The sequence below is a fragment of the Danio rerio genome, chromosome 23, assembly GCF_049306965.1.
Source record: "Danio rerio strain Tuebingen ecotype United States chromosome 23, GRCz12tu, whole genome shotgun sequence".
Classification (NCBI taxonomy): Eukaryota; Metazoa; Chordata; class Actinopteri; order Cypriniformes; family Danionidae; genus Danio; species Danio rerio.
In genome coordinates, this window is record NC_133198.1 from 12,543,460 (window position 1) to 12,571,420 (window position 27,961).

At 35.7% G+C, this 27,961-nt stretch overlaps 3 protein-coding genes across 3 annotated transcripts in view; 2 read left to right on the forward strand and 1 right to left on the reverse strand.

The window, feature by feature from the left end:
* Positions 1-2,759: 2,759 nt before the first annotated feature.
* snx21 (sorting nexin family member 21) lies at positions 2,760-27,738 on the reverse strand. The gene is made up of 4 exons (NM_001077368.2): positions 27,649-27,738; positions 25,624-25,909; positions 23,429-23,586; positions 2,760-3,643 (listed from the first exon to the last, which is right to left on the reverse strand). The coding sequence occupies exons 2-4, from the start codon at positions 25,889-25,891 to the stop codon at positions 2,882-2,884; spliced, it is 1,188 nt and encodes a 395-aa protein (NP_001070836.1). The 5' UTR covers positions 25,892-25,909; positions 27,649-27,738; the 3' UTR covers positions 2,760-2,881.
* LOC141380651 (uncharacterized) lies at positions 15,495-22,929 on the forward strand. Its single transcript, XM_073939896.1, has 2 exons — positions 15,495-15,921; positions 18,388-22,929. The coding sequence occupies exon 2, from the start codon at positions 18,912-18,914 to the stop codon at positions 20,760-20,762; it is 1,851 nt and encodes a 616-aa protein (XP_073795997.1). The 5' UTR covers positions 15,495-15,921; positions 18,388-18,911; the 3' UTR covers positions 20,763-22,929.
* Positions 27,274-27,961, forward strand: part of haus8 (HAUS augmin like complex subunit 8) — a 35,506-nt gene continuing 34,818 nt past the window's right edge. Inside the window, exon 1 of the mRNA XM_017353767.4 lies at positions 27,274-27,366. Within this exon, the coding sequence (XP_017209256.2) occupies positions 27,329-27,366 (38 nt within the window). The 5' untranslated portion in view covers positions 27,274-27,328. The remainder of the gene's footprint in view (positions 27,367-27,961) is intronic.

The following is a 27,961-nucleotide window of genomic DNA, read 5'->3' on the forward strand; positions in this document are numbered from 1 at the left end:
ATTTCATTTTTTATGAATCAGTAACTCTTTACAATAAGGTTGTATGAGTTAATGCATTTACTAACAAAAAACAAACAATGATCAATACATTTATTATGGCATTCATTAATGAATATTAACAGTTAATGGAAATAAAGTTGTTTCTTGTTATTTTAAAGTTTTAATCTTCACAAACATGATTTCTTTTTAATAATCCATTAGTAAATGTTGAACTATGATTAATAAATGCAGCACAATAATATTTTGTTTATTGTTGGTTTATGTGAGTAAATTAATAAATTAATGAAACCTGTAATGTAAATTGTGACCACTTAATCTTGGAGTGATTGATGTATCCTGATATAATTTTTTAAAAATCATTAAAACATGACAATTTTGAAAAGAAAACTTTTGATTTTTAGAAAAGATTTATATTGTATATTTAACGAACACTAGATAACAGCTAGCTGTTATTAGGCTATTAATTAAATGCACTGACCTGAATATCTTTTTCTGAATTAAAAATATTTTTGATGTTTAAAGTTAAATGTGAATAATCTATTATCTTAATTTAAAAAAAACTAAATTTATTATAATATAAATATATTCACACACACACACACACACACACATACACACATATATATATATATATATACATATATATATATATATATATATATATATATATATATATATATATATATATATATATATATATATATATATATATATATATATATATATACAGTTAAAGTCAGAATTATTAGCCCCCCTGAATTATTAGCACCCCTGTTTATTTTGTCCCCCAATTTCTGTTTAATGGAGGGAAGATTGTTTCAGCACATTTCTAAGCATAATAGTTTTAAAAACTTATTTCTAAAAAATTGATTTATGTAATCTTTGCCATAATTACAGTAAATAATATTTTACTTTATATTTTTCAAGACACTTCTATACAGAAAAAAAAAAATTTCGCTTAAAGGGGCTAATAATTTTGTCCCAAAAATGGTTTTTAAAAAATTAAAAACTGCTTTTATTCTAGCCAAAATAAAACAAATGAAAAAATGTGAAATGTGGAATGTGAAAATTTCCTTGCTTTGTTAAACATCATTTGAGAAATAGAAAAAAAAAAAAAATCAAAAGGGGGCTAATAATTCTGACTTCAACTGTATGTGTGTGTGTGTGTATATTGAGGTCATAAAGTGAATATGTCAAAGTGATACAAGATGATTTAACCTCCTTAAACAAAATTAATTTGTGAAATAAAAAAACTTAAATGATATTTTATTATTAATAGTCAAAAAATATGGAGCCAGATCAGTTTCAAAACTAATACAATTACATAATAAAATTCATATATGCACAGCACAATTCACATTTACAAAATCCAATTTGTAAATATAATTTGTGAAATCACCAAAAAAAATCATTTAGATTTTCACCAAATTAATTGGGTTTGCTTCTTTATGAATCATGTTTTAAATTTAGAAATTGGATTTGTATATTTTTGATTCATGTTTTGAATTTACACATTGGATTTGTGATTATAAATTATGTTTTGAATTTACGAATTGGACTTGTGTGTTTATGAATACCGTCTTGAATTTACAAATTGGATTTGCATATTTCTGAATCTAGTTTTGAATTTATGAATTGGATTTGTGTATTTTTAAATCATGTTTTGAATTAACGAATTGAATTTGTGCGTTTATGAATCATGTTTTGAATTTACAAATTGTATTTGCATATTTTTTGAATACTGTTTTGAATTTACGAATTGGATTTGTGCGTTTATGAATTGTGTTTTGAATTTATGAATTGTATTTGCATTTTTTGAATCGTGTTTTGAATTTACAAATTGCATTTGTGTATTTTGAATTGTGTTTGGAATTTACGAATTGGATTTGTGTATTTTCTAATCGTGTTTTAAATTTTATGAATTGGATTTGCGTATTTTTTAATCAAGTTTTGAATTACCAATTAGATTTTGTAAACGTGAATTTTGTTGTGATCTATGAATTGTATTTTGTAAGTGTATTATTTTTGAGATAGATCTGGCGCCATAAAAAGTGTTGCAGAGTCATGCAGAAAACAGTCATGCAGAGAGATATTTTTATATTCCTAAAATTATATAACTTAAATATCTTTTTCCATTTCTCAGTTTATATAGATAATGTAATTAGGTGCGTTTGAATTAAATAGATATATTGAACGGATAAAAAAATTGAAACTAAACTTTATTTATTTGATTTATTATATAGATTTTTCATTTTCTTATTGTCATTTTTATATTTAATATTTGTCCCAAACATATACAAATTTAGGCTACTAATTTTTGGAACAAGTTTTTTATTAGATTACCTTTAGATTGTAGGTCTCAAACTCGATTCCTGGAGGGCCGCAGCTCTGCACAGTTTTGCTCCAGTCAAACACAGCTGATCAACTAATCATGGCGTTCAAGACTACTATAGACTATTAAGCAGGTGTGAGTTGGGTGTGGCTTGATCTAAACTCTGCAGAGCTGCGGCCCTCCAGGAATTGTTCTATATAGAAATTTTTCAATTAATTGAGATTGAAAGTTGAAAGGGCATTTTAAAGCAACATTAAGTATTGCTTATGGTTCATTTAAAAAACCCAATTCATTAACTAATGTTACACAATCAAATCTTAATTAGTGTTCCCCAAGTAATAAAAAAAAGTCTCTAACAAATACTATTGAAAAGTGCCTGTGAAATGTATGCATATAAAGTGATACAAATAGTGCATTAAAAGAGTTAGTATCAATTCCGGGGGTTTCTTTAGTAAACAACCATAGATACATACAAAATATTGCTTTCAAAATCTTCCAGCATAACTACTAATTCTAATATGTATATATTTAAAAAACACTGGTAAATGCTTACAGGACATCTTCAGTTTTTTTAGCCCTGACCGGCCCTTCGCTATCCTCAATGCTCTCCTTAATAAGACACTCCTTTAGATTGGGCTGATTCCCGATGTCAATCCCCTGCTCCTGGATCTCCTGCAGAAGAGCCTCCCAGCGCCTCTTATCCTTGGAGATCTTCCAGGACAGCCGGACATTAGACTGAAGGAGAGGGACAAGCAATGGGTGCAATTGATGATGTTGCAAAGCCTCCTGGGTAGGCGCTAAATCTTGCAACGCTCGATCGCAATGTTCCTGAGCCTCATTGAGTTGCTCCAGATCCTGGAAGCAAGTCACCAAAGCGGACAGCGTGAAGAACCAGTGAACCCTCTGAAGCTGGTTGAGCTGGAGAAGCTGATGACATCCCAATTTCTCCTGGAGCCTCAAGGAATTGAGAAGAGAGTGTAACGCATCTTGGTATCGCCCCACTCGCATTAGCATCTGTCCCGCACGGAGGTCACCCAGGTAGAAGAACTCCAGGAACGTCGGTGTGGTTCGCAAATCTGGCAGGGAGTGAAGGTGGGTCAGGTATTGCTCAAAGGCCCGGCTGCGTTTAGCGATGGTCTCGGCGGCAAAGTTTTTGCGCAGTTTTTTTCGTGGAAAGTAAACACCGTCTATGTTGCCCCCGTAATGGCGGCGCAAGCGGCTGTGGAGACGTTCGAAGTCAGTGTAGCGGCGTGTGATGACTGCGGGAGTTTTGTCAAATGTTCCAGCGTGGATGACGTGAATTGTGTAGAGCTGGAGAAGATCACAAAAAATATTACATATATTAAAATATAATATAATATTAAATGTAAATCGGACTCAGTAAATTAGATTACTAAACTTAATTTGTGCAATATTTTCAGATTCAAATACAAAAAATATTTTTTTTTAAAAACTGCTTGGCGCCACCTACTGGTGTAACTGTGAAAGATCTAGATATTCAATTTTTTTGTCAAATGAGAATTATAAGACGTTTTTACAACGTGGATGTAATGATTTAATGAATTTAAATTTTATTGCATTTTTATTTGTGAAACTGGAATGGAACAAAACTATGCTGAGATTTTCTAGCAAACCCCAAATCTGATTAGTTACACAAATTAAAGAAATCTCTTCACAGAGTGTGTTTACAAGCACAAAATAAGCAGAGAACTATCAAAAATATGATAATTTCGAAAACCTTTTTTTTTTTTTATTTTATCAAATGCAAACTGGCTACACAGGAAAAACACCAGGGGGCTCAAGTACAAAGAATTGCATTAAATTAATACTAAAACATTGCATACGGACAAAGCTGTAAATGTGCGTACGCAGTAAAAAATTCAGATGTTTGAAACACTGCGTATGCGGAATCCCACACATATTCTCTTTGTTCATCCGAACTAACGTGAAACTGAGAAAATGTAAAACTTTGTTAGGGCGGTATAGCAGGACCACTCCGCTCTAAAGGCAGCGTCACCATCATTTCAGCTGCCCAATCGTAAAACTAGACAACAGTGCCATAGACTAAGGGTTGTACCCATTTACAAATGCTTTTATATGTTCTAAACTAGTAAAAAAAAATTATATTAAAACAATATAAAAACATATTTATAAGCAATCTGGTTATTGCAAAGCTGATGAAATTGAAAGCGAGATTAACAGGTATTCAATCTGTTAAATAATGAAAATGTGTTATATAAAATAATTTAAAATATAAATAGACTATAAAATATGACATATTTTATGTTAAACATTTTAATTTAATTAGGTAATTACACACAAATTTAAATAGTCAGATTTAACACATGAAATGATGTTCAAGATGATAAGTGACCAGAACTATGACTCTTTTCCTTTGCAAATGTTAATGTAGCCTATACTCTTTTTGATTTTTTTATTATTATAACTATTAATCTTTTTCTATGTTTTTTTACAATGTGGATGTCATAATTGTAAGATTTTTGTATTATTTTGATTGTTAAATTTTCAGCATTTTCAAGAATAAATAAATAAATAAAACGCTGATAAAAGTTTCTGCTCACGTTGGTCAAGCTTACTTCCATAAACTATGTCTATATATTATTTATCTAAATAAATAAGCTGAGTTTTAGTTATTTGAAAGTTTATTTCACATTTTTGTGTTTGTAAAGGCTAATACAAATAAAAAGTAAAAAATTTTTGTATTGTTTTTATTTAAAAAAACAAAACGTTATACTTTGCATATTCAGTTTGCAGAGATTTGTAGGTACAGACATCTATTGTGCGTTTTGGCACTTTTTTCCTGTGTTTTTAATATTGTCCATATCAAAATCGGAATTATATTGTATCGACCGAAATTAAGAAATATATTGTGATATAATTTTTTGCCATATCGTCCAGCCCTAAACTACCACAGTTTGTGTTCACTAAACAGTAAGAATGATTAATAAATCCATATGAAACAGTCCCTTAAAAGTCACGTCTCGCTTTCAGTTTCGGGCTCAAGTGAACTGCGCTCAGGCACACCTCTTCCAACTGATTGAGCCTGATTAAGCGCACTCACACTTCTCAAACTATCCGGGAAACGGGCCTGGGCACGGTAAGAATAGCATAGTGTGAGTAGGCCCTAAGGTTGAACATCAACGGGACTGTGAAGCGATTCACCTCACCTGATGACGTAACTTCGTTCGTTGACAGCAAGGGCTAGCGTGAAAAGTGGTCAGATAGCTGTGGGACATGAACACAATAACTCACTGAGTGAGGTTTTATAATTTTGCTGAGAGCATGGTGAGGTTTGTGTTTACCCTATTTTAAGGATATGGATGGTGCAGTTGCCTTCAAAAGAAGAGAATAGTTCTTCCTGCATGTTTAGCAGGATTGTTCGCTTGTATATTTGTATATGTTTTTTGTTTGTTTGTTTGTTTGTTTAAAGCTCTTTTCTGAAGGGTTTGTTTGTTGGAATAGATATGTTTGTCTGTATTTTATCTGCATTGATTGTTTCTGCATTATATAATATCTAGAAAGCTTAGGGTACTTGGAATATTCATGGTATACATAATCCTATCAAACAAAGAAAGATACTAGCTTTTAAAAAAAAAAGAAAAATTGAAATTGCCCATTTACAAGAGACTCATTTGAGTGACACAGAACATTTAAAATTACAACAGGGTGGGCTCGGGCAGACATATTTTTCATCTTTTACATCTAGAAGCAGAGGGGTTGCTTTTCTCATTAAACGTAATTTACCACTGAAAGTTACAAATTGTATTAAAGACAGAGATGGTCGCTATGTTATTATTGAAGGCTTATTTCAAAATAAAACGATTCTTATACTAAATATGCATTATCCACAAAGCTCACCCATCTGACTTTGTTAAAGTATTTTTGGACTTGATTTCCAGATCAGCAGACCCAACAATTGTAGGGGGAGATTTTAATTGTGTATTGAACCCCATTGTATATAGATGCCCACATAATCTGCGTTCGTAACTACTCAGGCAAAATCTCTTCATAACATTTGTAAAGATCTTGGCTTGGCTAGATGTTTGGAGAACTCTTCACCCTGATAATAAAGAATATACATTTTTTTCTAACTCTTATAATTGTCAGTCAAGATTAGATTACTTTTTCATGTCAAAAACAGATCTTCACTTAGTATTATCTTCAGTATTTTATTGTCAGATCATGCTAGTGTCACTATGGAGCTTCAATTTAGTAATACAATTGATTATTCTATACAGTGGAGACTTAGTATTGCAACCCGCAGAGATACAGCATTTTTTTGTTTATTTTTAATTTGAATTTAAATATTTTCTTTCTATTCATTTTTTATCTAAAGATAACCAATCCTTATTATGGGAAACCTGTAAAGCTTACACTAGAGGTTTGATTAATTTCATATACTTCTACTAAAAAGCGTCAAAGAATGGCAAATCAAAGGGATTTGGAGGCTCAGTTATAGGTTAAGGAAATTATGTATAATAGATCTCCTTCAGAAGATTTACTAAAAGAGTTACCAGCAATTAGATCAGCTTTGGATCTTCTTACCATGGAGGCAGAGAAGAAAATAAGATATTCAAAACAAAGATTTTATGAGCATGGGGACAAGCCTGGGAGATTTCTAGCATACAGTATATTACTAAACAACATGCAGCATCCCAATATATTACTGCTATTGTTCATTCAGAAGATAATAGTTTCCATGATAATACAAATATAAATAAATTATTTAAGGATTTTTATATTAATTTATATTCAAGAAAACAAGTGACCATCTTAAACAAATGTTAAACTTCTTTTCTGGTATTAATCTTCCAAAAAATTAAGGTGCACAAAAAGAATCTCCTTATAGTCCAATTTCTAGATTAGAGGTTATCAATCCCATTAATGCTCTGAAGAATGGGAAATCACCATGCCCAGATGGATTTTGTGGAGAGTTTAAGGAATTTCAAGAGTTGCTAGTTGACCCACTGCTTAATATGTTTAATTATTCACTTACAGTTAAAGAGTTACCAAAGTCACTTGGAGAAGCCTGTATTTCGCTGGTAACAATTTACAATAAGTTTCATTAGTTAATGCATTTACTAACATGAACAACACATGTACAGCATTTATTGATCATAATTAAACATTTACTAATGCATTATTAACATCCAAGACAAGTCCATGCTTGTTAACATTAGTTAATGCACCATGAGTTAACATAAATAAACAATGAACTACTGTATTTACATTAACTAACGTTAACTTACATGAACAAATACAGTAGTCAATGAATTTTCCTTGTTTGTTCATGTTAGTAAATGCATTAATTAACATTAACTAATAAACCTTATTGTAAAGTGTGACCATTTCGCTTATATTAAAGAAAGGAAAAAATCCAGAAATATGTTTTTCTTACAGACTAATTACTTTACTGAATATAGATCGGAAGTTGCTATCTAAAAATTTAGCAAGTCGCCTTGAAAAAATTCTGCCTTCAATAATTAGAATTGATCAAACAGCATTTCTACAGAATAGGAATTCATCTGACAACATTAGGCGTCTTTTAAATTTTATTTACACCTTTAACTGTTCTGTATACAAACCTATAGTCTGCTGTATTGACGGATGGCCTCAGATCTGATTATTTTCCTAAGCATAGGGGCACCAGGCAGGGTTGCCCCCTGTCTCCAGTTTTATTTGCGTTGGCTATAGAGCCTCTAGCTGAGGCAATCAGATCAGAAACATACATTTTAGGTTTGCAGATAGGACATAAACATCATAAGATTGCATTATATGCAGAAGATGCTTTTTATTGCTTTTTTATCGAAGCCTGAGAAGTCAGTTCCCATTCTAATTGAGTTAATTAATCGGTTTGGTACCTTCTCTGGTTATAAGATAAATGTAACTAAATCTGAAGCTATGCCATTAGGTAATCTTATTTCCAAACCTAACACTGTGCCCTGATTTCCTTTTAAGTGGTCACCTCTAGGCTTTGTTTATTTAGGAATTTCTATAGCGACATCTTTAAAGCAGATGTACAAATGTAATTTTGTTCCTTTGTTTGATAAAATACAGCAAGATTTAGAAAGTTGCAATTGCTTGCCAGTGTCTTGGGTAGGTCCAATAGCACTAGTAAAAATTATTGTGTTACCCAAATTACTATATCCTATTCGAATGGTTCCTATATTGTTTTCTAACAGAGCATTAAAGGGTCAAAATAGCTGGCTGACTTCCTTTATATGGAGTAAGCGCAAACCTAGGTTAAAAATGTCTGTACTTTATCTGCCAAGTTCTTTGGGAGGGTTGGACTTTCCAAATATTAAAATGTATCATGTCTAACCGCAGACATCTATTTAACCCTTCTAATTCACCTATGTATTTAAAATGTAAAACTGAAGTAGGTACTTTAACGCATTGTATGTGGTCATGTAACAAACTACAAAGATTCTTGTCCTTGGTGCTAGAGGAAATGGAAAAGATCTTTAACATGCCATTGGATTTTGACCCAGTTTCCCTGATTTTGGGTATACCTAATGGATGCAATTTTTCATCAGCTAATAAGAAATTATTTAATATATTGACCTTTACTGCCAGAAAAAAAATTATTTTACTTAATTGGGTTAGTGATAAATCTCCATTACTTAAAGGTTGGCACAAGATCATTTTTGAGTTGATTCCTCTGGAACATCTTACCAATGTTTTACACCAAAAAAAAAAATAAAATATTTTTTCAAAGTTTGGACTCATATTTGGACTATTTGGAACCTGGTCTTTGCCCTATCATGCTGAAAGGAATATTGTAACTATTGTATCTGAAAAACAAGAAATGTTATTATCCTTTTTTCCAGATCTGTTTAATGTGGGGTATTGCTGTTTAATATGTCATCTGAGCTTTTTTTTTCCTTTCTCATTGTTCTGTGTTGTTATTATTTTTGATGTTGTTGTTGTTGTTGTGTGTGTATCTTTTGAAGATTTTTTGTTATGTCTGTATTGTAGTAAAAATCCAATAACAGGGCTCGAAATTAACTTTTTTACTTGGTAGCACCGGTGCTCCCAACTTTAAAAATTTAGAAGCACCAGAAAAAATTTAGGAGCACCCACCAAAAATGATTGAGCACCGCTGCAAATTGTATTTTAAGGGACTTATTGTATTTTAAAACAACATCAATTAGGACTAACAAAAACCAGAAACAACTATAACTAATGCTGAGATGACATTGATATTTGTGTGCAATAATTCCAAAATGTCTATGTCTTATAATTCTAGAATACTAATGATGATGAAAATGACAATAATAGTAACAATGAATTACATTTCTCATCATCATGCTGCCTTGAATGTGCATGAATGTATTTAACTTTATGAAAAATAAATGTATAGTTTGCATCAAACAAAAATGAAGCATTGCAGTAAGAAATATTTATTTTGTACTGCTAAACAGCATATATATGCATGTCAGTTTAATAAATAATATTTCTGCTGCAAAACAAACAAAAGATTATAATAAAATATTAAATTCAAGGCTGAAAGCTGCAAAACAGTCATCAGTAACTAAATAAAAAAATATATACATCTCATGAAAGAATAGGCAAAAGAAAGTAAGTAAAGTCTCACTTCTATCACTCTTTAAAAGTTTTGGTTTCAGTTTGTGTCAATTTAAATGTTCCGTCTGAGCTGATTTTCATTTTTCTGTGTTTGTGGAAAAGCAGGCGAGTCAGCCGACCCAATTTATGAGCAGGTTGAGCACCAGCGCAATACCGCTGTTTGTTATGAGACGCAGTTTCAGTGTAAACTTAGTAAAGGCGAGCTTCTTTGGCGATGATACATTAGATTTGACTTTTAGCGGACATTTGCGCTGAACACGCAGTGAATGCAACGCATTGAGACTCGGCCACCTTCTCCGAAAAGCACGTACTCGATTGATCTCAGCTGGCGGATCAATATTTACCACGTGTCATGATCGCTCTCATCTGCGCCTCAACTTTAGGTGGGGTTTGCACTTTGCAAACCTGTGTGCTTTAAGTTTTCATTTTTTAGCCGTTTGCATTTCCCGTGGACATAAAAGCTCCCTCCCTGTCAACTAACAGTGGAAAGCCTTGAGTGATTGACAGCTAATATGAACCAATATAGCGGCAGGGAAGAGCGATTCAGCACGTTTTTAAAAAAAATCAAAACAGGTCGCACTTATGCGCCCAAATATATTATGAGGTCGCATCGATTAATTTTCGGGCGCATATGCGACCAAAATGGTCGCAATTTCGAGCCCTGAATAAACAGAATTATATTTAAAAAAATACATTCAGGTAAAAAAAACTTTGCCATTCATCTAGCTGTTCAAGCGTAAAATGAGACAAAAGGCCTTTTACTCACACTCGCCTATCAGAATCAGCAGGCTAGTGCAGAAGCTCCATAGAACATACTGGGGTAAAATAAATGCTCATATTATAAAGACATGGCGGGAAATGTAATTAAATGCAGTGCTTTTTGTACAATCTGAGACCCACTTTATATCAGATTTCACTCAGGCAGTGCAGATCGCTGATTTTTAAAGAAAACTGACCTTAAACGCGCCGATTTTTGCATTGGCATACAGTTCACCAGAATCACTTAACCCAGGTTACTGGCAAATTAAAAGCCCTATTAGAATGCTTCGGCATAGTCACCAATGGAAATAAAACAAACACATACAAGAAATACGAGGTATGGGTAACTGCAGTCTGGAACAATGGGCATGGCAAAAGGTAGGGGCGTGGTCAAAGGTTTTTCATTGGTCAAGTTTTTTTTTTCCAGTAGGGGCGTGGCAAAAGGTATTTAATTGGTTTTATTCCAGTTAAATGAGTCGGCTAATCAGCAATCGCCAAACGCGACGGTAAGATGTGCTGCTGACAGCTGTATACAAAAAAGTGAATTAAGATAGTTTTATTTTTCGATAAAAACTGTGGTAATTTGTTTAAGTGTCCGTTTTGTCCTAATATTTTGAGACCTCTAAACATGATACACACTCATCTGCAAAGTAACAAACTTTGCATAGTTCATCACAAATGTAAGTACATGCATGACCCAAGTACTTGTTTGAGTAATCCACTGGTACTACATGATGAATGGATGAATTTGTACTTAATGGATGGGAACAATGGTGAATTGACGGATGTATGGATTTTTAATCAGTGGATGGCATGTTTTTTAAGAGGTTGTTTCATTTGTTTTTGTTTTTTTGTTTTTGTTTTTTTTATTGATTAATATCACTTAACATAAGGTTACTAATGAGTTATCCTTATAATATAAATATATGATATTTGAACAATATATATTTACCAGGCAAACATTTTATTTGACAAAATCTTCTTAATTTAAATTATTTTAGGTAATAATTTTAGTGACACTGGGAAACAATTAAATCACAGTTTAAAATAGTACTGGATAAAACCCTTTTCTAAGTAGTGCATTTATAAATAGCCAGTCAAAAGAACACAAACGTATAATTTGTTTAAAGACATTAAAGCATTTGTATGCATTAGAATGCTGATTTACCCATTACTTTAATGAAACTTGTGAATACGTTTAATTCATTCTTTATTTTAAACACCAGTAGCATAAAGTAGAATGATCCATTCTTAAGTTAAATGAGCAGCTTCTTTAAAGGGCCATGAAACCCCCTCGATTCAGCAGTGTGTTTTCACACCTCTACTTTGGAAAAAGTCTGAAAAGTGGGCGTGTCCAGCTCTGTTTAGGGGGGAGTGTCGGAGGAAGAAAAGAAGCTTGGTATGGGAGTGTCTATTTGGGCGCGCTGAATTTCAGAGTCAAAACACACACCCACAGCGGACAATGTGACTGTGTTTACATGGACATCTGTAGTCGAATTATTTGCCAAATTATTAAATGGTGGACTTTAACTGCAGTTTGGCTCTTTCATTCAGGGAATTCATTCATGTCTTTCCCGACAAACGTGATATTTGATTCGAGGCGCTGCTCTAAGCGTGTATTTTTCATAGAATGTTTGATACCGCACGGCGAATGAGAGAGAAAAAAACTCATTAGCATTTCCCGGAAACTTAGATACACACGGCAGGTAGCGTCAGAAAGCCGCGTATGTTATTCCGGTCACAAAATCCAACACGAGGTTATAGTTTGGTTGTAACTGTTAGTGCTAACTTGTTTACACTCCGTGCAATAGTTTGTTTGATACGAATAAAATACGAACTGAATAAACAAAGAGCACTGGTCGCTCACTTACCAAATCTGTAGAGACAGGACAATCACCAGCAACTAGAGCCGCGTCTTTATTTAGAGGAGACTACAAGCGAATCCGGATCTCAGCATTTGCAGATGAGAACAGCTCTCAGGTAAACAATAATCCTCCTTAGACACGCAAGTTATTGTTGTCGCGCGTCGCGTACACTGTTAATCCACGCACGAGTCTGCGCTCTCACAGAGAGAAAATGAAAACGAAACTTGACTGCAGCAAACTATAAAAGCAACACTTCACGCTTGTTTTGCCAACACAACGTGGCGTCTTTGCCGTCTACACTCTGACAGTAATGAATATTAATGAAGTTGCACAATAGAGCGCGCTGATTGGTTTGAACCAAGCCTTACTCATGCATTAATGCAACTGTAATGGAAATTAATTTTTAGATAAACATGTGGTGGAAACTTACAGCAGAAACAGCGGAGCACCTGACGCACGTACAGAATGGGCTTTATTAGGATTTGACCTTGCAAGCAGTACAAACTAGATAGAACAGTGAACACACTTTGCTTCAGTGTCTCATTCTGTAGAAACTGTCGTCAGAATGGGCATTATTAGGGTTTGACCTTGTAAGCAGTAAAAACCAGATAAAAGGGTGAACACACTTTACTTCAGTGTCTCACTCTGCAGAAACTGTTGTTGCTGTATGACTGTGACCTTCTTTGCAAAGAATAAAACTTTAAAAAGACATTCCGAGTTTCTTGACCACAGAGAGCGCCTCTTTAAAGAAAATTGCCACTACACAACACACTGAAAGACGTAATAAGACTCACTCTGGCACAGACGCCCAGTCTGCACGCTGGAATACAACGCTATTATGTCATGGTCGTGACGCAGCTTCAAAAATTCGTTTCAAACCGGAAGTACGAATTTGCTTGAAATAATGCAAAAACAACCAATTTACACTTTTTAGTGAAATATAGGTGTCCTAATAGTGTTTTTATCAGTGTGGGACACAAAAAATGTGTTTTGGTGTTTCGTGACCCTTTAATATTCTAATCTAAATGGGCAATGCATTTGACCAGAAATAAAACCTTTGACCAATGAAAAACCTTTTACCACGCCCCTACCGGAAAAAAACCGCCCCTACCTTTTGCCACGCCCATTGCTTCAGACTGCAGTTACCCAAACTAGAGAAATACAAGTACGCCAGACACGAAGCTGGCGCAGACCAATGCACACGCACGTTAATTTCATTGTTAGTAAATCCAAACCTGCCATACGCAAAGTTTTTGTGTGTGCGCAGCGTTGATACGAGGCCCCAGGTTTACATGAGATTCTAAACTTTGCATTGATGTCATAGCACAAACATCAGCATCAGTAGCTCAAAAATTACATCAGGAAATTTGTCAGAAGCTTTGCTGTTGTATGTTATCACTTCTTTACAGTAATACTAAGACAGCACTATTTAAATGATGATGTTGATGATTCTGCATTCACTGCATGAAAATCTGATTATAATCATATTGATATGTTAGCACAAGCACTGGAATTTTGCACTTCAGTCAAAAAAAGAACACATCTGATTTCTGAATACAGCATTTCATGAAGCTGCTTTACACAATAAGACAGTCAAAAAAATGTTAGTGTTTTTAATCATGATAACTCATCAATTTTCAATTATAACAATGCTCTTTGCTTTATTTCTAAATGCTTGATGTCAGAGTAATCTAACTGAAAGATTTCTACATTAAAGACGATGGAGCCTCAGATCAAACTATTACATAATCTGAAATTGTTTACCAGCAAAGAGGAGCTCTTCTGGAAAGATCACTTAGTGAAACTCTTTGTAATTCCTCAAAAAGCCCTAATTTTAGCCTGTTTTCTTTCGAAATGTAGTTACAGCAGTTTGTTCCTCAATTAAACGTGTAGTATATTGGGGCCTTAGAGGGTTAGTTCCCCCCAAAAATGTCAAATTCTATTATTTACTCTGCCTTATGAGAGTAAGCCAAGCTCTTGTGAACGTGCACCTTATACTGACACTAAAAAAAAGAAACTGTTGAATAAATTCACTATTTTTGTTGTATGTGTATACAAAAGTGATCTCATAGCTTGATAATATTCTGATTAAACCACTTAAGGCATATGATCTGTTTTAGGGATGTTCTTTTGGATTTTTTTTTACAAGTCAGGACTATTGTGGGGAGTCAACGGATCGTTCCAGAACCGAACAAGCCACAGACCATGTTATCCTTAAAAGATTGGTTGGTGCCTAAATGTCTGAGCTTTGATTTCATTTTCAAAGCAATCCACAGGCACCCAGCAAAAGGCAATCCACAGGACGACTATCCAGTCAACATCACAGTTGCGTGTTAATTAACTTTACACCTTAAAACAATAAGAGGCTCTACAATCAAAAACCCACCAAACCGGTTTTTGAGAAGTACCTTTTGGTTTGCGTGTCCTTTGGCGTCTGCAAGGAATACACATTCTCAGGCAGACACAGAAGCGATCAGAAACGCTTGCAAAGTTTAATGGACATACAGTAAAACTGTGTTTATTTGAGTAATGTATGTTTGCTTTATGTTTCTGTAGATTTTTGTGTGTACATGTTCCATGTGTTTAACAAAACTGTTATGGATAGTTAATGAGTAATAGCCCTTAGTGATAAATGAAATCTACAGAATGTTTGTGAAATACTTCATGTTTGGTATCGATTGAAAGCTAGGAACATTTCATATGCATTGGTTTATATGAAGAAACTATACTATGAAAAGTGTCGACGTTATAAGACTTTATTTTAACCACTATGCTATCAAAGCAGCACCCACACCAGGTGTCAACCCGGCCTTCTAGAGGGCAGAATTGGGGTGTGACTCCACCCCGCACCTTCTCTGATTGGACAAGTATTGTGTAGACCCAGCCTCTACCAAAGCCTATAAAACTTTGAACAAAGGAATTTTATCGTCGTCTTTTGCCGGTCATCTTTGCCAGTCGTCACCGCCGTCGCTGCCCGGACGTCGCTCTTCTCGTGCTGTGGCAGTTACATCGCTTCGCCGGAAGCCTCGTTACATCACGGAGCAGACCGCGACCTTCACTTGCTGCCGGCTCGACCCCCGATCTGCTTGTGCAACCGCTTCAACAACAAGCCATCGGGTCAACACATCCAAACTCTGAAACTCATCATAACTACAGGAACCCAGGAAGGACTTCGAACGCCGCTTTGTCCAACATCTGTATCCCTAGCAACCGACTAAGGAAACCCCTCTTCACCGACAAGGGAATTCCATCACGTCACTGAAGTTGCTACGCTGACCAATCAGCTTCGCCGGGATTTCCCTTTGGACCAGTCGAGGAAACCAAAAATTACATCAGAACGCAAGTAGCACAAACAAGGTTTCTACCCATTACTGAATCTGGTGTGAATTATGTTTAAGTAGTAAAGAATAGCAAAATTCTCTGCTTTTATGGTTTCTCTCAGGTTGCAATGCCAAGAACTTAGCAAAGGCTAGAAGTTAAATCCACTCAGCCAAAACTCTCCTGAAACTGCTTGTGCGTGTGTATGTGCGTTTGTTTGTTTTACGTAGATTAGTACTTTGTGTTATAGAGTAGCAATAAACTTTTGTTTCGTTTTAAGATCCGTGTTGGTGTGTTGTGTGCTTTATAAGTTAATGCCTCAGCTTCAGATACTGCTACCTTGCTTATTAAATAATTAGATACTGTTTTTATATTGTTATTGTTGGCCACGTAATAATTTAATACAGGATTGCTTTACACTAAACGTTCTATTTGCTGGACAAATACTTAAGTTAAGTGTAAGCTTTAAATAATTCTATGTGAATCATGTTCGAATCTTTGATTCGAATCCCCAAAGTTTAAACATGATTTAAACCAAAGAGCTGATTCTTACATAGTGGTGGAGAATAATTCGGGCACGCAGATCTAACTTTTAAAGCACAAAACCAAGAAATCACATTGTTAATCTTTTCTATTTTTGTCCGGAAAGAATAGATTAGAAAGAACAGAAGTTTTGTTACTGCACAATTTCATTGTGGTACCATTTGTTTTATTGCTTGACTACATTTAGTGTTGTTAAGAAAGTAAAACATTATTTAAATTGTCCGCCGAGACAAACTGTAAGCCGCTCTAAAGCGCATGTAGAGAAAGACAAAGCGTATTCCTTTGTGCTTATCTCATAACGTTATATAAGGCCTTCACAGTATGATTTCGTACGCCGCGATTCCCGGATGGAAACTCAGCTGTGTTTTCTCCTGGTAACCGATTTAGCATAGCTAACTAAATTCTTGTTGCCCTGTAATTTGCTAATACTTAGTAAATTATTTAAAACGCGGAGCTCAGAGAGAGCTGCCTAGCGTAGTTTATAGGAGAAGTTTTGAAATTGATCAATTGAAATTGTGGTTTGAATCCACGGATGTGTTTGCAGTCTAAACAGACTTAACACAGAGTGCTGAGATCCCCCATATCTCTGTCACAATTTGTATTAATCTCAGAAATCCTGTTGATTAATTGTGTCTCACTTTCATAAGTTGAGAATCATTCAGTACTGTTAAGATATAAAATCTAACTAGTGCTTTTTGCTTGAACAGTGTGAGATGCGCCGCCATCTCAAGTGATACTGTGAAATTTGCTATTATTCCACTTTGTGGTCGTTGCCATAGCAGCAACCTTGGTCCGGAAGTACAGAGAGACTTGCCGGAATTGCATTCAAGCGCGCATGTGCAGTCCGCCAGCGCCAGCTTGAATTGTAAACAAAGAGCATAGCGTGAAGCTAAGCTAAACTAACGCTAACGCGTTTGCATTGAAGTCTATGCATTTCCAGTAGCAGCGAAGGCTAATAGATAGCACGTAGCATTTAGTGGTCTTTAATGCATTGAATGGCTGATGTTTGAAATAACTCTTGCATCTAAGTTGTTTCTCTTTACTCACCTTGGAAAAGTTGACAAATGCAAAGTTAATAAAAGTGTGCACGATCTAACTGCTGAGTTTAATCACCATCATTTTATTATTATTATATTTTTTCCTGCTGTACTTGGCCTGTTGAATTTGATCAGTTTGAACTCACATAAGCTGTTGGTTTTATTAGTGATGAATTATAGTTTTGTTTTCATTACTATAAATTAATGCTCTCTGACCTGTTCAAGAATAAATACTTTTTCCATTCATCAACATCTAGGAACACCCATTTCCTATAACTGTTGATTTATACGGATAAGACTCACTGATTAAATAAATTGTAATTGTTTAATTTAATGATAAACTGCATTAAATGTTACTCTAACCAACTTCATTGTTTTGAAATTTTAATTTCATTAATGGTTCATTTATGCATGGCGTTATCATTTTAGCAATAATTAATAATTTAATTTAGTCATAAGTGTTCTTATCAACCTTAATGATAATTTATAAAAGTTATTACTTCTTTACAGGTTTAAAGTTAAGTTCAATTCAAATTTGAATTTAATTTGAATTTAAATTGACTTTTCATCTAGTGGAGCCCTCCAATTAGCCAAACTTCAAAAGGAAAATTCAGATTTTTCTACTACGTAGGCTAAGCAGTTACTATATAACACAATAAAACCAACACTTCTTGTAGTGTCAACTCAACAGCGCCACCGCTTTGACATCCTAAATACACCTAATGCTAAGAGAAAACTAACTCCTTTGTTCTCTCTCTTTACTTACTATCTTCTTTTAACTAGACTATTGATGCTGGTTTAAGGATTGTGCTTGTGAGAGTGAAAAAGCAGAGAATTTTAGAAACATTTAATAGATGTTTGGGACACTTGAACACTTTTAGTTGTTGAAATTGTCTGATCTCACCCCTCCTTTCTCACTCATCAGGTCAACAAGAGGATAGGCGTCGTTAGATCCAATTCTAAACACGCATCCAGAAACAATTTATTTGGTGTACGGAGTCAATCCTATTCAGAAGCCAATACTGTTATTGTTGTCCTACTTTCTGTCACTTCAGAGGAAAGTTAATAGCAACTTCAGTCCTGGTATTTAGAAATCTTATTTTTATATTTAACAAAAGCTAAAGGAACCCTCTCTCTAGGAAAGTGGAAACTACAGATTTTCACCCTACTCCTTAGTCTCCTTATCACTTTTGTTTTCTTTGTTCTCTCACTGTGTCTGTGCTACTGACTCTTTCCACAGAGACTACCAGTTAGACACGCGTACCCACCAGAGGGCCACAGTTCCAGAGAACCACACTTAACTCAACATTAGTATACACTTAACATTGCACATTAACATTTCTCCTTTTCTGTTTGCATTGTTCTACCTTGTTTTTTTTCTTTCTCCTCTCTATCTCTCTTCAAGGTCTGTGTCAGTAAAATCCTAAGTCCTCCCCCCCGCCGCAAAACATGGCTCACCCCAAAGACCCTGTTGGCCACTGGAAGGACCTGGAAACATGGCTGAGCGTTGTAACAGGCAGTCTCCTCCCTAAAGCTGCCGAAACACTGCAGCCCCTGACGCAAAACCAATTGGATGAGAACATAGACAGCATCATGAAGCAAGACCCAAGTCAAAGCTTTAACCACAAGGAGCTGGCCAAAATCACTGGTACTTTGAGTCACACACTCATAGCCACCCTCAAATTGAGTGACAGACACGCCTCCCAACTCCAACACAAGCTGACACGCCTGCAAGCCCGCACCGAGCAGCTAGAGCTAGAGGCTCAGGAACGTCTGGAACAACCAAATGAGGTGGATGAAGGTACCAAAGAGGAGATCAACAAACTACAAGAAGCCCTAACAGCCATCACAGAACAAAGAGAACAAGCCAGAGCAGACCACGCTGACGTCGCTAACAAGCTAGATTACGCTGAACAGCTACTGAAGGAAGCGAAGGTGGACTTAAGAGACAAGAAGGCCAGAATCAAAGCCCTTGAAACTCACCTGAGCGAAGCAAGACATGAGATCGACAGACTAATGCAGGAAGTGGATGACATCAAAGAGGAGTCCGCCAGTGAACTCAGGCATGCCTATGCACTGCGCTATGAACCTCCAAAGACAAGATGTGCACCAGCCTCGCCCCTGCCAAGCAGGACAGGATCCCCTGTTCCTGAGCTCTCACCTATTGAAAGAGGTGAGAAACCATGCCGAAGATCTTCGCCAACACCTTCTGAAGAGCCTTACCTTACCCCACAGCGACGAGAGCCTGTGATAGCCAGTCACAGATCGTCATACAGTCTGGACCTTAAAGACCTTGACAAGCTGGCCAGAAACATTGGCAAGTTTACTCCAAGTGTGTCAGGTGGTTTGGAGGTCCACGCTTATTTGCAAGACATTGATTTCCACCTGGAAATAAGACCCAATGTCTCTGAAAAAGAAAGACTGTATTTGCTTCGAGCCACATCCAGCCCTGAGGTGCGCAGCTTCCTGGACCGACAACCGGCTCGGGTAAAGAATGATTACCGCTTGCTCCAAGAAGCCCTCATCAGAGAGTTTGCAAACCCTGAATCAGATCAAGGACTGTTAAGTGCTCTGGAGACAAAACAAGCTCGCAATGAGTCCCCACATGCTTACTACAACCGACTCAGGCAAGCCTTTTTCGGAACTCGCAACGAACCGAATATGGAAGAAGACCTGAACTTTAAGATTCTCTTCCTGAGAAACCTCCATCCTGCAGTAAGCCAACATCTCGGAGTACTCGCATGCCCACGAACAATGAGCATCCAGCAATTGCGAGATTTGACACAGAAAGCCCACAACAAACAAAAGATGGTGTTAGAGAAAAACACTAAAACTGCAACAGTTTTTGACTTTAACGCCCATCCAGAACTGGCACTAGAAGGTGCCCAACGCTCAAACAGCGTGAGACCACCATCCCCAGCGTGGAATGCGTCTTCGTCCAATAGACAACGGAACTCCTATGATGACACAAGACCTAAACAAAGGAACAGTCACTGGCATGGACCGCATGGACAACGACGCTCACCTGAACACCACCGGGAAAGAAACCAATGGGGGTCAAACAAAAGCTGGTCACCATCTAAGGGAAGACATCAAAACCCTGGATCATCAAGTCCAAGGAGTCAACGAAGGTACTCCAAAAACTTCCACCCTGACAACGCTCAGACTCAATCCCAGCAAGAGAAAAATGCCCCACCGGGATTTAACCCTCAAGAACTGGTGAAATTGATGATGAAAGAGTTTCTCAAATGCATAGAGGAGGACAGGAAACGGGAAAAGGAAAAAGCAGATTCAGCCTGACTAGTTGCCGAGCGGAGAAGCAACAACCACCTGAACCAACAAACACTTGCAGGTGAAAGCCCTCAGGCTCCCAAAAGTGCAGTTCGGGTCGTCTGCCACTCCTCCGACAAACCTCAGTTCAGTCCTGAAACCCTTCCTGACCCATGCCAAACTCCGCTACCTCCGTTACTGGATGAACATTTGACTGCTCCATCATCATTGAACAACAAATGGGGGAGGACCACAACTTGACACAGATCAACTGTTCTACCCTCTTCACACTAACATAACCTTTGACATTCTAGGGAAACACCTAGTTAAACACAACACTAATACTTTCTCCTCTACAGCACTGCTAGAGCAACTTCTAGTAGCGAGGATCCACTCCACATTTGCAACACTGTTTTGCTGGTTTTTAACCTACCTTGTTTTGTTGCATCACTGTGCCTCTTCATTTCCTTTCTCTCTCTCTCCCTAACTAATTTGCAGTTCCAGTCCCCTCGACAGGGAACTCCTGCAAATTCATGCACAGGGCCTAAAAGTAGGATTGACTCCTTCTCCCAAATTAGTGTCAATTGCTGCAGAATTATTGCTTATTTAAGTTGAAGCTAGCGCCACTCCATACTTGCAATGAAGTAAACTAGCTAAATAACTAAATTTGAATTATTTCAGGCAATGTTACACTACACCTTGTGTTCTTGACCCGAACAATTTAAGCTAAAACCTGCACCAGAACTCAGTCTATGGAATGGAAATGTGGTTTGTGTCTTGTGTGTCTGTTCTCTCTCTACCTATGCCTCTTGTTCCAGTGTCTGCCGATGTTCATGCCAGGAACATCACCATCCAAATGGGGGATGTGGGGAGTCAACGGATCGTTCCAGAACCGAACAAGCCACAGACCATGTTATCCTTAAAAGATTGGTTGGTGCCTAAATGTCTGAGCTTTGATTTCATTTTCAAAGCAATCCACAGGCACCCAGCAAAAGGCAATCCACAGGACGACTATCCAGTCAACATCACAGTTGCGTGTTAATTAACTTTACACCTTAAAACAATAAGAGGCTCTACAATCAAAAACCCACCAAACCGGTTTTTGAGAAGTACCTTTTGGTTTGCGTGTCCTTTGGCGTCTGCAAGGAATACACATTCTCAGGCAGACACAGAAGCGATCAGAAACGCTTGCAAAGTTTAATGGACATACAGTAAAACTGTGTTTATTTGAGTAATGTATGTTTGCTTTATGTTTCTGTAGATTTTTGTGTGTACATGTTCCATGTGTTAAACAAAACTGTTATGGATAGTTAATGAGTAATAGCCCTTAGTGATAAATGAAATCTACAGAATGTTTGTGAAATACTTCATGTTTGGTATCGATTGAAAGCTAGGAACATTTCATATGCATTGGTTTATATGAAGAAACTATACTATGAAAAGTGTCGACGTTATAAGACTTTATTTTAACCACTATGCTATCAAAGCAGCACCCACACCAGGTGTCAACCCGGCCTTCTAGAGGGCAGAATTGGGGTGTGACTCCACCCCGCACCTTCTCTGATTGGACAAGTGTTGTGTAGACCCAGCCTCTACCAAAGCCTATAAAACTTTGAACAAAGGAATTTCATCGTCGTCTTTTGCCGGTCATCTTTGCCAGTCGTCACCGCCGTCGCTGCCCGGACGTCGCTCTTCTCGTGCTGTGGCCGTTACATCGCCTCGCCGGAAGCCTCGTTACATCACGGAGCAGACCGCGACCTTCACTTGCTGCCGGCTCGACCCCCGATCTGCTTGTGCAACCGCTTCAACTAAGGAACCCCCTCTTCACCGACAAGGGAATTCCATCACGTCACTGAAGTTGCTACGCTGACCAATCAGCTTCGCCGGGATTTCCCTTTGGACCAGTCGAGGAAACCAAAAATTACATCAGAACGCAAGTAGCACAAACAAGGTTTCTACCCATTACTGAATCTGGTGTGAATTATGTTTAAGTAGTAAAGAATAGCAAAATTCTCTGCTTTTATGGTTTCTCTCAGGTTGCAATGCCAAGAACTTAGCAAAGGCTAGAAGTTAAATCCACTCAGCCAAAACTCTCCTGAAACTGCTTGTGCGTGTGTGTATGTATGTGCGTTTGTTTGTTTTACGTAGATTAGTACTTTGTGTTATAGAGTAGCAATAAACTTTTGTTTCGTTTTAAGATCCGTGTTGGTGTGTTGTGTGCTTTATAAGTTAATGCCTCAGCTTCAGATACTGCTACCTTGCTTATTAAATAATTAGATACTGTTTTTATATTGTTATTGTTGGCCACATAATAATATAATACAGGATTGCTTTACACTAAACGTTCTATTTGCTGGACAAATACTTAAGTTAAGTGTAAGCTTTAAATAATTCTATGTGAATCATGTTCGAATCTTTGATTCGAATCCCCAAAGTTTAAACATGATTTAAACCAAAGAGCTGATTCTTACACTATTGATGTCTATAGTGGATGAGAGAGCTCTTGTATTTCATCTAAAGGTTTCAGATGATTTGAATGACATAAGGAAAGAGTATTTTTGTGGTGATTTAACTCTGTATGCCATGTTTACTTTTTAAAATAAGATTTTGAAAACACGCTTCTTTTCATCCCAAATATTCAATGTTTTTATAAAATTATGTGCTGACCTTTTATTTGAATTGGTTTGTGTACTTACCACATACTTGGAGTTTGTCTCATGCACAACACTGGCGTCAGTCACCTCAAAAATTAGTTTTTCAGGAACGCATCGAGCTCTTGAGTTTCGCCAGTTCTCTTGCAGTTGTCTGGTGAGCATGTTTGAGGACTTTGGAGAAGGACCTATGGGGCTGGTCTCTACAAACCAAAGACAAAATGAACTGCAAGTGAGAAGTTTCAAGTGAAATAAAAATTAACCAAAAAGAAGAAGTGAAATCTATCTGCAAATAGATTTTTGTAAATAAGAACACATTAAACACTATATCAAGTATGATAAAGCTGAAAGTGAGCTTATCCCAAATTGTTTAATGTACTAAAATGAATTTGTAAAGATAGAGCTTAGTTCAGTTTGATTTTATTCAACTTCTGCACTATGGCAGTCATCTAAATTCATGCAACAGATTTGTAAACAGAAACATCTACATAATTAATGCTCTGAAGTATCATTCATATTTAGATGAATGATACGTCTTTAGAAAAATTCTTTAGAATAATACTACTTTAGAAAAAAAAGAAAAGCAACTCCATGTGCTGCTATATAAGGTGTCTGCTGTATTGGAACACTTAAAAGCAAGTAGGCAATGCATTCATATGTATATATCTGCAATAGACTTCAGCCAGCAAATCTTAAACAATACAATAAAATGATGTCATTAGCTCACATAACCAAGTCATAACAACCTATAAAACTGAGTTATTGGTAGGGCTGTTCATTTAAAGTGTTTAAATTAGTTAGTTTTGCAAATAAAAAAAAACTAAATTGAAGTGTTAACATTTTAAAATCACCAAAAGGAGGCTGGATGGGATGGGCAGGGCGAGGTGGTGTATGGTTCATGTATTCAACTGTTTTGGACCTTCTGTTCTGTGCTTGTGTTTACCAAATGGCTCTGATTTCAATCCTTTTTTACATGCAGATCAAATATACTACAAAACTAAGTTGTTACATGAACATATTATGTGGTGGATAATCTAAAATTTATTTTAAAATGGCAAAAATATTAAGCAATAATCCCAGTTTTTAGAATTGTTGTGCATCATATTACACAGAAGACTGAGGTAATAATGCTGAACATTCAACTTTAAAAATCACGGGTGTATGATAAGGCCCAAGGTTTTAAAACTGACACATTTTTTCTGTAATAACGTTCCTAAGGTATGTGTAAAATTTTTTTATTTACAGTTTTGTTTTGTTTTTAAGACAACAGTATATCCAGCAGAACAATTACATCTAAAGATGCCGTTTTAAATTTGTTTTAAATTAAAAAAAAATATTACAAATTTAAGAAATCTGTGTTTTTGAAACAAATGAAAACAGTAGAATGACTCATTTGACTTATTTAGCCCGACAGGTTTACAGAAAAATATTAATATTACAAAATATTATAAATCTTAAAAAAAAAAAATATATATATATATATATATATATTCTTTTCAAAGGGAAAAAAAAGTTTTAGTTTTTTTACCCAGATATTTAAAAAGAATATATGTTGGAGCAGTGAGCAAAACCATGATACTGTAAAACCGTGACATTTTTATCCAAGGTTATCATACCATTAGAATCCTACACCGGCCCATGCCTAATAATAATTAAAAACTTAATACGAAAATATGAAATAAAAAAATAATACCTTTCAAACTTTTGTTGAATGTTTTCAAAGCAAATCCTTTTAGATCAACTTATATGGTTAACAAAGCAAGTCTATCATATATCTACCAAAAGGCAGAAAATAGTACTTTACAAACTGTATTGTAAATAAATCATAAGAACATTTTCATATTAGTCAATAATATCATTTAAAAACTGAGTAAATAAATGGACTCAATGATGGGCTAAAAATCTGCGAAATCTGCTGATTTCTGTGCATGCAGATTCCTTGTGGGTCTAATCATGACTAATCAATACAGTTGCAGGTCTGTCAAAGACATGTATTATCAATTTTTAGTTTTTTTTTTTTTTTTTCAAACAGATGTTTTATCATAGACTACACTGTAAAAAATGCTTGGTTCCACTCAATCAATTTGTGTTGGGAAATGAAGAAATTAGGTTATCTTATTAGTTTTAACAAATTTAAGTGAATTGAACATAAAACAATTAAATTTTCCCCTCCAAAAAAACTCAATAATTGTTATTTCAGCTTATTTCAAATAAGTAGCAAATTAAATTTTTGAGTGTACCTGTGCTGCTACAAGCATTATCGATGGACTCTCCAAAAAAGTCAGAGTCGCTGTCTGGCCCTGACACGTCCCCAGCGTCCTCTGAGTCCAAGACCCCATCAGCCTCAAAGCACAGTGTTCCTCCAAGCCTGGCCGACACACAGTCTATATCATCCTCAAGTTCAGAAGACTCTGGAAAATCGTCCGTGCCCTGACCGTCCGACTCAGAAGAAAGTTCTCCCTCTTTAAACAGAGTACGCCGAAGTCTGTCGAATAGTTTAGAGGCCATCCCAGCTTTTCTCCAACCCTGAAGAGCACAAAACACACATGATCCCACCGCCACCTTGAGGAGCATTCCTGAATATAATTATTAGTATCGTTCATATCATGACATTTACTTATGGCTTTTAAAGTCCTGTAAAACTACTGACTGAGGGCAGTAATGGAAATGCTGTAACTTCAAACCTCTGGTTGACTTTCATTGAGCTGTGAAACGAGAGTGCAACCAAAATATTTATTATTTATCGAGGGGTTTGGCGAAAAGAGCCTCACAATAGCATTGGATTTCTGTTATTTCCATGGAAGAGCAAGTAAAAACAGATGTCCTCGCTAGTGTTTATCGTTGCAAGCATTTTAACTGGGTTACTCAGGGTATTATTAAAGAAACAGTTCACACAAAACTGAAAACTCTGTCATCATTTACTCAAACTTTCAACAACTCTTAAAGAGTTTCTTTTTTTCTGTTGAGCACAAAAAGAAGTTATTTTGAAAAAAATGTTCCAAAGACTTTTATTATTATATATTTTTATTTGCTTTTGCAAAAGTTAAGAGTACAGAACATCAAAACTAAGCAACAAAAAAATTTAAGTAAATTATACACATTAGGGCTTGCACGATATTGGAAAAATCTGACACTGCGATAGATAGATTTGCTGCGATATACACACACAGACACACATACATATACACACACAGCGTGCGTTTAGCTTTAAACTGCTTTTTGCAGTTAATATCCACTGCTGTATGAATAATCATTGTTAATGTACAAAGTAAACCTATGTTAGGATATGTCAATGTACAAACAGTGAATTAACCATACAATATGTCAAAGATGCCATAAGGATGAAATATGCCTTGTGTAAAGCTCACGTATGTCTCAGATAAAAAGAAGAGATAATTATAGGAAAACAATAAGCTAATTATGCTTCAGCCCACTCCATTTCTACCATGATGAAATGTATTTTGTTCAAAAGAATTGCTTTTTGTATGATTTTATTTTTAGAAAACATCAGCAAGCAAATCAAGACACAAAATAGTGTAACTCCATTCTGTTATAAATGAGATTGTTTTTACTGTAACAAGTTCATTATAAAATGTAATATAATAAAAATATACTGTATTAGTTAAAATAAAGCACCGTTTTCTAGTTTTTTTAAATAAATTAGAAAATTACACATGCCAAATATATTTATATTTGGTACCACTTGCCTCATTCAAGTTTGGTTTTTGGCCTTTCATAAAAAATAGTTTAGGAATCCCTGATTTAGTGCAATATCTTTGTACACCTTGTGAGCCTTTGACATGTGGAATGCTGAGTGAAGACCCACAGAAACTCTGAATGAACATATTACGCAGGGTTTCACATTCACTGGACATTTTCAGTTTCAAGCGTGTCCTCGTAACTCCCACAAGCACATTACATTCATCACCGTTTCGTTATTCAGACATGAAGAAACTTGTGAAAACTCCAGAAAGGAGAGGACGGTCTGTGAATCTCTTTACGTTAGCTTGCTAACTAACGTGCTAATCAGCGCTGAATCAGCAGCAATTACAAATAACATCGTAATAAGAAGAAATCTGGCTGTAAATATTTACATTTATTTCTTAAAACGACCAAAACATTGTATGAGAAGTGATAAAAATAGTCAAGCACAAAGTGTAAGGCTTACTTAGAACTTTTCTTGCTAACTGTGGCTAATATAACATTTATAACGTAACTTTAAAACTGATAGACAAACATTAAAATGTACGAATATTTAGACTTACCAGAATTGCAGACCTCTAAACTACTTAAAATCAGCTCGTCATGTTGCAGGATACCTCATTTTCTTGTGCTAAAGACGAATAAGAGTGATGTAAACAGACGAGTACTTGTTAACAAGTGGGCGGACACGCGCTTCACAACGACAAACACATATGCGTATTACTAAAGTAGGCTACACATTTTACTAACTCTACATTTTATGATATATTTTTATATTCAACTTGTGCACTATAAATTTGTGCGTTGATCTCTGGATTGTTTAGTTTATCCTGACAGTCGCATATTTTAAATAGTTTTAGTAATAAACTGTTTAAT

Excerpts from the sequence above, each read along its gene's own strand:
- LOC141380651 (XM_073939896.1), top strand. The coding sequence starts at position 18,912 with ATGGCTCACCCCAAAGACCCTGTTGGCCACTGGAAGGACCTGGAAACA.
- snx21 (NM_001077368.2), bottom strand. The coding sequence starts at position 25,891 with ATGGCCTCTAAACTATTCGACAGACTTCGGCGTACTCTGTTTAAAGAG. Across the intron at positions 23,587-25,623 it reads TAATGCTTGTAGCAGCACAG|AGACCAGCCCCATAGGTCCT; the intron begins GTACACTCAAAA and ends TTTGGTTTGTAG. Across the intron at positions 3,644-23,428 it reads AGACAAACTCCAAGTATGTG|CTCTACACAATTCACGTCAT; the intron begins GTAAGTACACAA and ends GATCTTCTCCAG.